This window comes from Thunnus thynnus, chromosome 5 (genome assembly GCF_963924715.1).
Source record: "Thunnus thynnus chromosome 5, fThuThy2.1, whole genome shotgun sequence".
In the NCBI taxonomy this organism is placed as follows: Eukaryota; Metazoa; Chordata; class Actinopteri; order Scombriformes; family Scombridae; genus Thunnus; species Thunnus thynnus.
Genome location: NC_089521.1, coordinates 15,164,466 through 15,177,478, shown reverse-complemented (window position 1 = coordinate 15,177,478; position 13,013 = coordinate 15,164,466). Strand labels below are relative to the sequence as shown.

The 13,013-nt window shown below is 41.9% G+C and overlaps 1 protein-coding gene across 1 annotated transcript in view; it reads right to left on the bottom strand.

Moving 5' to 3' along the window:
- The window catches only part of LOC137182890 (lysine-specific demethylase RSBN1L-like), a 14,442-nt gene extending 2,003 nt beyond the window's left edge, over positions 1-12,439 (bottom strand). The window contains exons 1-8 of the mRNA XM_067589459.1: positions 11,931-12,439; positions 11,511-11,639; positions 10,395-11,092; positions 4,316-4,453; positions 4,061-4,203; positions 3,355-3,522; positions 1,030-1,141; positions 1-587 (exon numbers count right to left, since the gene is read on the bottom strand). The exon at positions 1-587 is cut by the window's left edge and continues 2,003 nt beyond it. Of these exons, the coding sequence (XP_067445560.1) occupies positions 1-587; positions 1,030-1,141; positions 3,355-3,522; positions 4,061-4,203; positions 4,316-4,453; positions 10,395-11,092; positions 11,511-11,639; positions 11,931-12,405 (2,450 nt within the window). The 5' untranslated portion in view covers positions 12,406-12,439. The remainder of the gene's footprint in view (positions 588-1,029; positions 1,142-3,354; positions 3,523-4,060; positions 4,204-4,315; positions 4,454-10,394; positions 11,093-11,510; positions 11,640-11,930) is intronic.
- Between the last annotated feature and the right edge of the window lie 574 nt (positions 12,440-13,013).

Below are 13,013 nucleotides of genomic sequence, written 5' to 3'. Positions count from 1 at the left end.
TCTCCCCCTCCCTTACCTTCCTCCTTTTCATCTTCCTCAGCCTTGGGCTCTGTTAGTGTGTGAGCGAGTACACCTTCATCTCTCTCCTTCTTGACAGAAGGTAGAGACTGTATCGTTGACGAGTCCTTCATCTCGGCTCTGTTCTCGTGCTCTTCCTCCTTGAAAATCTGTGTCGGAGTTTGTGAGGGCGGCCCCTCCCTTCCCTCACCGTCCTCATCCTCCAGCTTCGTCACTGTCTGTACAGCAGTGTCACACTCCTTCGCCTCTACTTCCTCATGTTCCCCCTCTTCTTTGATATGAAGTGAGACTTCTCTGGGTGCACACTTCTCCTCTTGCTTCACCTCTTCCTCCTCCTCCTCCTCCTCCTCCTCTTCCTCCTCCTCCTCCTCCTCCTTCTCCTCGTGTTGGTGATACTGTTTGAGCCGGATGTGCCAGGCCAGACTGCAGACAGCAGACACAGTTTTGAACTGGTGGACAACTCCTCTAGGAATGAAGTAGATGTCATCGTGGTAGAGTTGGATACGGGCGTATCGGATCCCCTCCCTCCTTAGCTGGTTCAGTTTGGCGTCGTCAATCCACTGTACACACTGTGGAGGCAACGACAGGAACAAGAGAGATTCAGTTGTGGCTAGGTTACACAGAGAAAATATTCAGAATTGTACAGTAACTCCTGCTTGGTAGAGAGAAGAAAAACTGATGCTGGTCGTGATTTGTACAACTCATGGCCAGTAATGTGCTGGAGAATCTCTCTAATTGATCACCAAAGTCAAAGAAAAGCTTTGGCTTTGCTGTTTAACTTTTTGCCAACTTGAGGGCAGAAAACAAGTTGAAAACACAACATTAACATATCTTAGAAAGTTGTTACTGCAGACATGTTAGCAAACAGTCGGCTCTTTACACATCCAGCAGATACAGAACAACATTATCGTTCATTTGTAGTCGTGTTTCTGGCCAACTGGCTGATTTAAATCCAAAATTCACCCTCCCTCACCCTCAAAATTAGAAATACAGTTAAGAACTCCAACCGACCTGAGACAGCGGAGGCTCGTGGAGGTCCAGCTGCAGCCTCATGACCACATCTGGGAAATCTCCAGCGTGGAAACACACAACATCTTTGGTAATCCGGGCCGGAGTGTCACTGCTGTAAAGCAACACAGAAAGTCCTGCTCAGTGGTTTTAATTAAAAACAAGAACACAAAAGCAACATTAACTATGTTTCTGATCACAGTTTTAGCTTTACATGTTGTCAGTGACACCGGACGTCCTGAGACGGTTGAGTTGTAATTCTATGCAAAAGTGTGCTGAATGTGATAAGGTGTCACTGTCAGGTTCCCACTCTTTCCTAGCGATCATTTTCCAGGACTTTTCCAGGATATTTTCAGTGATGATCTTCCGGGTATGACAGACCGGGATCGTGCCATATACTAATATGTTCCTCTCTGTGGGAGTCTGATTTAAAAGACGTGCAGTCTATGGCTTTACCTTATCTATGAAATCATCTCTTACATGCTTGGAAATTACATAAAATTGCCTACAGAACAATGCAAAAACACCTGCAGATGTATAGCATGTCACTTAATTAGTATAACTAAGTTAAAACAATGGTTTAGGCGACTCTCATCTCAGCTTTCTCTTTTCTCTCTTACTTTCTTTAAAAAATAAAAATTAAGTAAAAAATAAAGAGCCAGCAAAAGTATCTGGCACCTGCCTTACTCAAACAAACAAACAAATAAATAAATAAAATCAGGAAGATCAAGAACTCAAAAGTATAGCTGCTGTATCATGGATATTCATCATGCAAAGTGGTGAATACAAAACAGAGCAAATGTCACATTCAAATAAAAATGTTCTCATTGAGCTTCAGTCTCTTGACACTCTGCTGCAGGTTCTCCAGAGTTTTTCTAGAGCTGCCAGCTCTTCCCTTTTCTCTCTAACACTTTTGTGATAGGCTTTTGATTTTGACAGTAACGTGAAGTTCTGTTTTTTCTCTGCCCTGACTGCCATTTCATCTGCCTCTTTGTGCATCGTCTGCTTTGCATTATTCTTTGCCGTTTTGCTTTGACATTTGCCATTTCATGCTGGAGCTCCTTTCTTTTCTTCTCATTAGCAGTTTGGTCTTTTTTCTTTTTTTCATCCTCCAGGTACTGCACATACCTCATCCTTGCTACCTTTGCAATGTTCAATGAGGTCTTTTGGCAGAGCTTAATCTATTGCATGTCCAGCCATAGCATCCTGGACCAAGTGCAATGCTACCAGAGTCCTCTCCTTCAGGCTTCAGGTTTTCTATGAGCATATCCTTGTTGCCAAAGTACCTCTTTCTACTGCAGCTTGTCCATGAGACAGTGTAGGGAGACATTTCATTAGATCCCACAGTGCTGCATACTCTGCTCTGCCACTGACAAATCTTATAAGAAATTCATCAAGCCTGCAGCTGTAAACAAAATCTTGGAACTCTGCTTTATACTGACAATGCTTTATACTGAGCAAGAACTTTGTCACACTTGGAGGCAGTGTACCATCCCGCTTTGAGGAGAACCTGTAGGAGTTTCTCAAATATTGCTATTGCACCTTCAGCTTATGTTACCATGGTTACTGAGTCAATGTTATGGTCCATTTTACCATAACAATGCAGCACTGCGTTCGAAGAGACGCATTGCTGCCAATACCGGCTAAACAGTATTTAGCAGGTGTTTGAATCACATACAGTTGGGCTCCCATTCATTGTTTTGACCTCGGCTTCCCGTTCATTATAATCCAACTCTCTCAACAATACCCAACACAGGCAAAAAAAAGCTAGCAAGCACATCCACTTTAGTAACTGAACCAAACATGCTAACCAATTTAACATTATTTAACCTTTTAAAACAAGTTGGAAAGAAGGTTAATCTATAAACCTAATAAAAAGTTACCAGCCAGCAGTGACTAATATTCACATTTGCAGGATAATGTAACTTACGTTATTCAGAGTTTCAGCCACTTAAGTTGTGATGTCATCCAACCTGCGCTGTGCTACCATGTGATGTGACTTGGGGGGTGTGTTCACAGCGTTTCCACAACATAACTGAGATCACCCTATTCAAAAGAGTCTCTTCCATAAACTACCATTTGAACGTTAATATGATCCTGAACATAACTTAACCCTTTCAGATGGCAATGTTTTCTGTTTTGGGGAGCTCTGATAGGTAGCCTAGTAGTTCGTTCTCGGCTAAAGGAAAATAGGAGAATGATGAAATAATTTTCCAGGACATTTTACTTTTTCTATTATTTTCCATGTGTTTTTCTATGACTGGAAAATTGGTCAACAGTTTTCAAGGTTTTCCAAGACACGTGGGAACTCTGCCACTGTGTACTTACTCCTCTCCGCAGCGTACTGCCTTCAGCACACCTACAGCAGCAGTAGTTTGTCTCTCAAACCCCTGACCGATGTGGTCAGCGTGGGCTCTCGTCCGGTCCTCAAACAGCATCTCCCTGGGCTCACTGGCTCTGGGTAGATACTGCAGGTTCTTTATTTCATTGGTGGACCTGAAATATGTGTATTTACAACAGTCAGGATACATTCAGTGATTCAGAAGTATTTCACTAAAATGTGGTTTTGCTACGTCAGCTCAACTTCAAAATTTCCTGCTTTCAAAAATGAGGATGCTGGCGAGACTGCAGTAATATTGCTGTAAAGAAGACCCGTCATCATGCTGGCTTTGCTTTTTTACACTGAACCAAACAAAGCCGGCATAATGCTGCCTCCGTGTATGATTTCAGATAGCATGCTGACGTTTCAGAATCAAAGGCATGATGTGTAACACAACAGCGCTGGCATATAGTGTGTGTAGTCCCGCCATGCTGGCTGTCCAATTCAAACAGACATCGATCTGGCGATGTGACTACCTTCACTGCCAGCTTAATGGCGGAACAACATTGTCCCCCGATTCCATGTTTGTATGTTTTATACAGAATGGTGGGGTGGAATAACGGCGCACCATTCCCGCCTTGAACAGGTTGTGTAAAAGGGGCATATTACACCTGTGCACCGGTAAATATTTACACACTCAACATGTCAACCCACCTTTTCCTTTTGAAGGGTGATTTTGGCATGTCAGCCATAGGGATCATCTGTTCTCCAGGTCTGACCCACATGATGGGGCCGTCGTCGCTCTCAGTGGGGCTCTGCAGCCGCAGACTGGAGAACGTTCCCCAGGGCAGAGTCCGCTGCGTAAACAAAGGGTGAGAAATAACGAGTTACACAATGACACACTGCAGAAAACTTACTGGCTGTAGGCGTATGCACGCGCACACACACAGATATAACACACACACTTACCTCCAGAAAGGGAGATTCCTCTAACATGCTGATGAACTCTGGGAAGTAGTCTCCAACCTCTTCGTCCACAGCCCCGACCAGACTGACCTGCCGCATGGCCCCGGCACGGTACGTTCCCTGGGAATATGTCCGCTTCACCTGCAGCAGGAGAACACAGAGGAGACAGATCAGTAAGCAGGTATCAACAAATCCTACTCTGACAGATCTAAACCTGACATGTAGTTTACTGCCAGATGAAAAGTTGAAAACATTTGCACCTTTAACAGACAACATATTGGTTCAGGACTGTCATTGTTCTTGACATAAACAGTATAACCTTTCCAGTGCACCTGTCTTTAATAAAGCTCTCATTAAAAGTCTTAGCAGCAGATGTTAGCCAGTTAACAAGACCTTAAATACAAAGATTTACTTTTATTGGAGCTCCAAGACACTCAGCAGTAATTATGGGAGGCAAAATGTCAACACACGACAAAGAAAAGACAAGCTGTTGTTAATCTGAGGAAGGAAAGACTGTCTTGCACAAAAACTAGTGAAAAACCAACTGAAACTTGTGAATTATGCGATCGGAAAGAGGCCCTCTAATCATAAGGGTCATAAAGACGACAAAAATCAGATATGAGGTTCACATGGGTCGCTTGCTTGTGTAACAGACTGTTGACTGCGAAGCAGAGCTGAACGAATGAATCAAGGTGTCAACAGTGCACAGAGGGCTTCAGCAAGCAGGGCTGATGCTTCAGAGCGGCTCATAAACCTTAATTATGTTTCAGAACTCAACTTTGTTTCTCTTTTGAAGCTGTAGTTTATGGTGTCGTCACATCTCACTGTATTATACTGCAGGAAAAAACTATTGTGTGTATTTTCTCTCTAACTGTATAATCTAGTTACATTCTTTCAAATTCTTTATTTGTCTTGATGGAAGTTTTTGTGCCAAAGATGCCCAGTTTACAGGAATAAAATATAAAATAATATGTAATTACATGAAACACAGTATACAGACATAAGCAGAAAGCTCAGGGCGTCTTATTGGACTCGTAGCACGCTTTACACAGTGAGTTTAATTTGCTTCCATCGGGACACAGATTTTACCTCCCTAGGGGCGTCACTAACAGATATATGAAGTCTTTTTTCACATAATTCATTGACTTTAAACAAAATGTAACATGGTCTGTTTCTAGCTGTGGGTGTGACAGGGTGTCTCCTAGTTTCTGACTTCTTCTTGTTTTATTTTTGATGGTTTTGGTGACAAATGAGAATATCAACAGTGACATCAGCTATGTATTTACTTTTTTGCCTTTATTGTAGTTCTTATTAATTCCAGTACTTTTAAAGTATTTATTATTATTGACTGCTATCTGTGAGCCAAATTTCCCCTCTGGGACATTCACACTTTAGTCTACTGTAAACACATACACAGTAAAATATCTGACATGTAGAATAAAGGGAGGTGAGAAGTGTGAGGGTGCACGTCACTATGATATAAAATACAAGCAATGAAAAAAAACTGCACTGAAAGTACAGTTTTCATGAATTACAAGTACAAGTATGGAAAGAACTGTATGAACTGTATTAAGGGGTGCATCACACTGCAAGAAGGATACGTCTGCAACTAAAGACCGTGTTTCCCCTCGGATTTTTTTCAGCAGCGGTGCTGTTGTGCGTGTGCAGAGTCCACAACGCCAGGGCGCATATTTGCACACACCAGCAGTGGAATAACTTAAAACTACCTTAGAACTGTTCCAGATAGGTTCATCCATGTCCAAAGTGTCATGTGTGTGATCATTTACAGGAGCATTTGACACCAGAAGGGCTCTGGAGGTCCAGATAAGTGTCATTGTAATAAATGTCACAGTCGAGGGGTTTGGTGGGTCTTCCCTAAGAAGATTTTATGTTATTTGACTAAAAAGTATGCATTTTCACATCATTTTGTACCATTATCATTACAGTATTTATTTAAAAAAAACCCACACAGATTGTAGTTTTTCACCAAACACTCAAACATTAGAAAGAAGGAAAGTGAAACAAATATGCTCACCGAGGAAGGAAACACAGTGTCCTGAAGTTTTCCTAATCCTGAACAGGATAAGAATTGATTTATATTTTAAATATAACTAAATATTGTTTTCGAGAGCAGCAGCAGTGATGTTTACAACAGCAAAGTCACTATATAAACTCAATAATACCTCACTGGAAACAAATCTAAAATGTCAGTGAATAGTATTATAATATTATATCATGTTTCTCACATCAAAATAGTGAGTGAAGTTTAGAAAGAATGAAGAAAACAGACATCAGTCTCTATCAGTCCTTCGTCCTGTTGATATGATTCACTGCCTGCAGGTACCGCCGGTAGAGAGAGAGAGAGAGAGAGGAGGGGCTGGTTTGTCTCAGTCGGCAGTGAAGTTTACAGGAATTTGACTAGTTTTAATATACGTTGCAAACTACGCCAAACATTTACAGCAGCTACATACACACAGCTTTTATTTTAGCTTGTTCATAACACTCATAGCTTAACGAGCGCGCTGTGGTTGAACATACCGCCGGTGGACGCAACACTGCGGACAAAGTGGTGAAAAACATTGCTTGTTTATTCTTGTTAAACAGGTGGTTTGATAAAGTACGTCTTCGCTTTTTACTCGCAAAGGTTTTATTGCACTTATAGTAACAAAGGTAGCTGTCATCAACTCGAATAAAACTTTCTCTTTCACTTCACCTGGTTCACTATCTCCACCATGGTATCTGTGTGTGTGTGTGTGTGTGTGTGTGTGTGTGTGTGTGTGTGTGTGTGTGTGGGGAGGAGCTGAGCCCCGCCCTCGGTCAAACACCGACACAGGGAGCAGAGGCTACTGTGTGATCATACATGATACCAGTTTTATTTTTCACTCCGCTTGCTCAGCTGCTGGAAGCGGAGAGAGTGTGAATGGTTTGCGTTTGTCGTGATTATTATGTACAAGCTGAAATTTCAGCAGCCGCTGTTGAAAGTGTATACGGGAAACATTGAAAGATTATTTTCATTACTGATTTATTTTCTCAATTAATTGTTTTGTCTATAATATGTAAAAGAAAGTTGTTAAAAATGTCAGTTATAATTTCTTAGAGCCTAGAGTGACGTCTTCAAAAGGTCTTATTTTGTCTGATTAACAGTCAAAAATCCACTTTACTATCATGTGAGACACAGAAAAGCTTCAATCCTCACATTTAAGAAGCTGCAACAAGCGAAAATGTGTTTTTTTTCTCTTTAAAAAAAAGACTAAAATGATTATTTGATTATCAAAATAGTTGTAAATTAATTTTCTGTGGATCGACCTATCAACTAATTATTGCAGCTCTAAAGACGGAGATGTGATGACAACAGTGAGAACAGGAGTCACATGAGTTACAGTTACATGTCGGTGTTTTAATGATAGATACTCACATCAGATGTTGACGATATTGATATGACTCAAAGTTTTATCAATCTACTGCCAACATATCTAATTTAAAAATTATTCATAACAACATCTAGAGTCTCACTGAAGTGCAGTGTTAATAGCTGAATTTCCAAATAACTTCTTTCATAAGTCTAAATGTTATCATTGGTTAAATAACCAGAATAGTTTGAAGGAATGCTGAAATTATTCCAAAATATAAACTATTTTGATAATCGTTTCAATCAGCAAAAACTCCAAACATTTGATGGTTCGAACTTCTCGACTGTGACAATTTCCCATCTTTTCTTGTGTGATATGTAAATTGAACATCTTAACATTGGAGGATTGTAGTCAGACAAAACAAGCAAATTGAAAACATTAGCGCTGCCTCTGTGAGAAATTGTGAACACCGTTTTTTCATTTAAGCGGCTGGTTAATTGATAATGAAAATAACATGTAGTCGCGGTTCTAATCGAAACCAATTCATGTTTCATCTTTTCATGAGTTGGTGTCTTCCACAGAATCAACTAGACCACCTCTGACATTATTTTGCGTGAAAGACGATTCATTTTCCAGCAGAAAAATGAGCCTAATTACACATTAAACCTACCCCAGACTTTCTGACGACCAAAGAAGAGCAAAGACGGCTTGACACACGGCGTTTCCGCCAGCTACCACCAAACCTCTCACCCCTGAACATTTTCAGCAACATTTGAAAAAGGAAAAAGTCAAAAACGTGCTGCAACATCACAAAGACGCCGTCTGTGATGCTCTAAAACTGTGATTGTCAAAGTGAGAACCGAGGACCCCTGCGGTCTGTGACACACAGCCTGGAGGAACAAAACACTGTCATAACACTAAGAGTTTATTAAAAAGTGAATATTTCAGGCTTTTCAGTCGAGCTATGCAATAAAATCCATGTTAATACTGTATCCATTACTCCCACATGTAAGTTAATGCCAGTAAAAACTCTGATTCTGACACATCATGTCAGTTTAACAGCGAATGCAGTCGAGAATCAATCATTCACTCAGGGGGCAGTGAACACGGTCGCTTCACCATCTGAACTCTGTTTGGAAAAATCCATGGCTCATATCATCAACTGACATTAAGCCCAAACCAGCTAAATTAAGAAAATATGCTGACAGTTATATCGAGTTTGGTTTTTATTGAGAACAGCAACAGGAAGAAAAGCACCATCTGCCTTATGTTGGTACGGTTGAAGCCGCGATGCCAGACGAGCTGAAGGAATATCTGATTACAAAGCACGCGGAGTATCAGTATGATCAAGAGGGAGACCTTTGAAACATTTTTCCTTCCCAGCGAGGGGTCCCTGGCCGGAATAATTTTAGGTTTGCCTGACCTAAATGGATTCTCTCGATCTGTGTTCAAATTATGCGAGAGTGCATGCTGTGATTGTGTGGTAGACATAATTTATGACTGTTCTTAACATGCTGCATACTTTTTGGGATTTAAGAAATATAATTTAACCGTTGTCTCAGGTGAGTCATGATTTCTTGATCTTATCTTTCAGGATGTGGCTCGCTACAGTAGGGGTGCAGCAGTTTATGGCAGATATAATAATAGAAAATGGATATATCAATCGTTGATAAATAATTTGATGTAGTAATTAGTGATGAAATTTAATAAAAAGCATTCTTGGCTCTTGGTAGTTCTTCAGACTTTTGTACATCATCATTGACTTTGATGTATGTGTAACATCTGCAGGGAAAACTAAAGGTTTATGAAAACTTGTAGAGAACAAACCGACGTGTCTTTTAATAAAAGATAATAAAGCTTTTCTCTTTAAAAAGACGCTGATTTCAGAATGAGAAGCCTGTTTTTCATAATTTATTTTCTGATCTAGAAATGACAAACTCCTGTTCACATCTTGTTAAATGAACTCAGATGATTTGTGAGAGTAAGAAGCCTCACACTCTTTGAAATTTATAAGCTGCAGAAAATCCTTTCAAACCTTTTCAGTATGAAAGCAAAGTGATCTCAAAACAAATGTGAAAAATCCTCAATTTTTAAAAAAAACCCAATCACACAATTTTCATGATCTGGTGAGGAAGTAAAGAAATAAAATATGAAGCTTGCCCTCTTACATTGTTACATTAGTTTAGATTGGAAAGAAGTGGAATTATTTTTTAAATTTAGCTTTGACTGACTAGAAAAACGTTTTGTAAACACAAACAACAGCTGCTACAAAACAGTCACCCAGCATGCAGATGTGCATCCAGCCACCTTTAAAAAGAAAACAATTATTTTTTTCTGGACTCAAGACAATTAAACCTTCCTCAGGAGTATCAGGCGACACACCTCCAGCTGACCGGGCCAGAATCACTATCGAGCATCTTAACTGAGGAGTTTTTTAGGGGACTATTAACTATCAATACAAAGTGACAACAGCCGTCACGACGACACACACAACGAGATGACCTGGACAGCGTAACACTTTGAACACAGGAGTGAAGATGTCTCAGGGCGACAGACTGATAACCTCAAAACACAAAGACTCTCGTGTGTTGTTTGAGCTTGTGGACAACGATGCAGTTTTGTCAGTGCTGCTCAGACCTTCAGACTACAAACGTGAACAAATCCTCTGACCTGCAGACGCTTCTTACACTCGTGAACATTACAGACGGGAAAAATAAAACAAAAATGCTCACCTGAGAGTAGAAGTTGACCATGGTTGTCGTCTCTATGTCCTTCTTCCCGAGCACCTCCATCTTCACTGGCGCGTTGGGGAACTTGTAGGAGAAGTAGTCCAGGAAGTCTGGGAGGTAGGACGCCGCTCCGTGGATGATCCCCATCACAAAACTTGCAGCCTGGGCCTCGTCCTCACTGAAGGACAGGGTCACAAACTCCTGGGCGAAACGCTGCATCTCAGCCGGAGACAGAGCGGAGAGCTGCTCGGTGTAGGCGTGCGCCACAGACGCCCCTCCGTTGGCCTGCTGCTCGATGTGGATCAGATGGCCAAACTCCAGACCAGACATGCCCGGAACTGGGGTGCAGTGGAGCGGGGAGCTGTAGCCCAGCCGGTCCCTGACCATGGAGGGGGTGGAGGCGGAGGTAGCGGCAGTGACGGGAGGATCCTGGTGTTGCTGTGGCGGTGCTGCGGGGTGGAGCAGACTGCTGCTGCTGCTGCTGCTGATGTTGTTGTTGTTCCCGTTGATGCGACTGAGGAACTCGGGGAGACCGAGAGACACTCCTGAACACACAGTCTGGCACGAGCGATGATACATTTTGGGTCGGTTGTGCCTCTCCTTCACTCGCTCGCCATCTTTGTGCTTCTTTTTCTTCTTCTTCTTGAGTTTCTTCAGCAGGAGGTCTTCCTCTGACCCGGCTTTGGGCTTCTCCTTAGACTCTGCGATGGAGGATAAGACATTTTTTTTTAGAGATTAAGTAGAGTTGTGTGCATCATTCGAGGCCTGTAGCTGCGGTGAGGATTTAAATCATAATTTGATAAACTTTACATAGTTTATACATTTGTTTCACTGGGTTATGTTTACTGCAGCCCTATATTAATGTGTTTAGTGATGGCAGTTTTTACCATATTAAAAAATAATGATACAGCAATAAAATAAAATATGTGACATATTGTTTTAAATCAGATATTTAAATTATTCTAATTTAACTTGTTTTTTACAGTTAGTATTGAGAAGTGACTTGACTAAAGTTAACCCTCTAACTAACTAATTTAAAAGACTTATTGTTATTTATAGTTATCTTAAAATTAACTTTAAAAAAATAATTTTCATCCCAGTTGGTCACTGTTATATTACCTTTCTGTGGAGAAACCACTTCTCCGTTTTCTCTTGCAATGTCATGCACAGGTGGCAATTTGTGACTTTTCCACTCTTCTTTATTCTTGTCTTTCTTCTTCTCTCGGTCTTTCTCTTTAACACGATGATCTGAGGTGGAGGGAAAGAAAGAAGAAGAAAAAAAACACACAGAGGAGAGAAACACACGGGTGAGGTGAAATACTGCTACATCCACGCTGAGACAGAACTGACGAACAAACATTTTCCACGTGTGAATATCACCATCTGGGCCTAATAAATACTGGGGCCTGTGGCAGAGCAAATTATGTAATAATGCAATAAAGCTTTTTATTGCAGTGTTGCTTTACGCACAGTTCTTAATCTGACTCTAAAGTGTAAAAAAAGCGAGCTGAGCTGAGCAGGCTGGCGGTGTTGTCCTACCTCTCTGTAGCATTTTCACGTCTCCGTTCTCGGTCTTTGTATGGCAGCTAGCTGCGCTCACTTTCTCCACAGCAGCGGCTGAACTCCGCTGCGCTTCGCCGCTTTTCTCCTTCTCCTTGTGCCGCTTCTCTTTCGGCCTTTTCACTTTGTGAGGCGACGCGAGGAAGTTGCTGATCTTGAAGATTTTCCGAGCGGGAGCCGCGGTGGAGAGGCTCGCCTTGGCCGGGCCGAAACTCCATTTCGCTGGGCTCCCACAACTCTGCTTCCCGTTGTGTTTGTCCGCTGCGCACACCTCTCCGTTCACTGCCCGGTGCTTCAGCCCCTTCTCCTCCACACGCACTTTCTTAGGGGGCGGCGGGTAAATGTCGCTGGAAGACTGCGGCCGGCTCTCCGGTGGCCGCTTAGCTATTAAGGGTTTAGGGGAATTTGTTTTGCTGTTTGCTGCGAAATGCATGGAGTCCACGGACTCGGCCATCTTGGAAGTTTCTATTTTTTACGGTCAGACGTAACTGGTGCGTGAGAGCCAGGCCGGGGGCGGGGCTTGGAGGGCTACGTACTTACGCACGGAGGCACGGAGGAGGGAGAGCTGCAGACAGGACTGTTTGCAGCTCTGCAGGACAAGAAGCAGGGGCGGATTTTACCAGTAGGCCAGGTAGGGAACTGCCCGGGGCCCCCAACTAAAAGGGCCCCAAATAGCTGTAGATTTATTATGATGTTTAGATATGAAAAATATTGAATTATGTTACTATTTTAACTCATTGTGCCTGGTGGCAGCTGGTGAAATTTGTCTTTGGGGGGGGCACACTTTTTACATTTTTTAAAATTATTATTATTTTATAAATGTACGTGTTTATTTGATAGGTCAAATGTAAATGAACAGTGCCACTACAGAACTAGACTATTATATTATATAGGGCCTACTTTAAGCCGTGTAGCCTACTTTTCTGCACAATACAGAACTACTATGATTAAAAACATTGTAAAAGACCAACACCATATATGTAGCTTCTATCTCACCCCTGTAGCTACCCTCTGAAGTTCACCTGGGCCCAGTGTGTGGTGTTTCTTGTTTAGCTGCTGCTG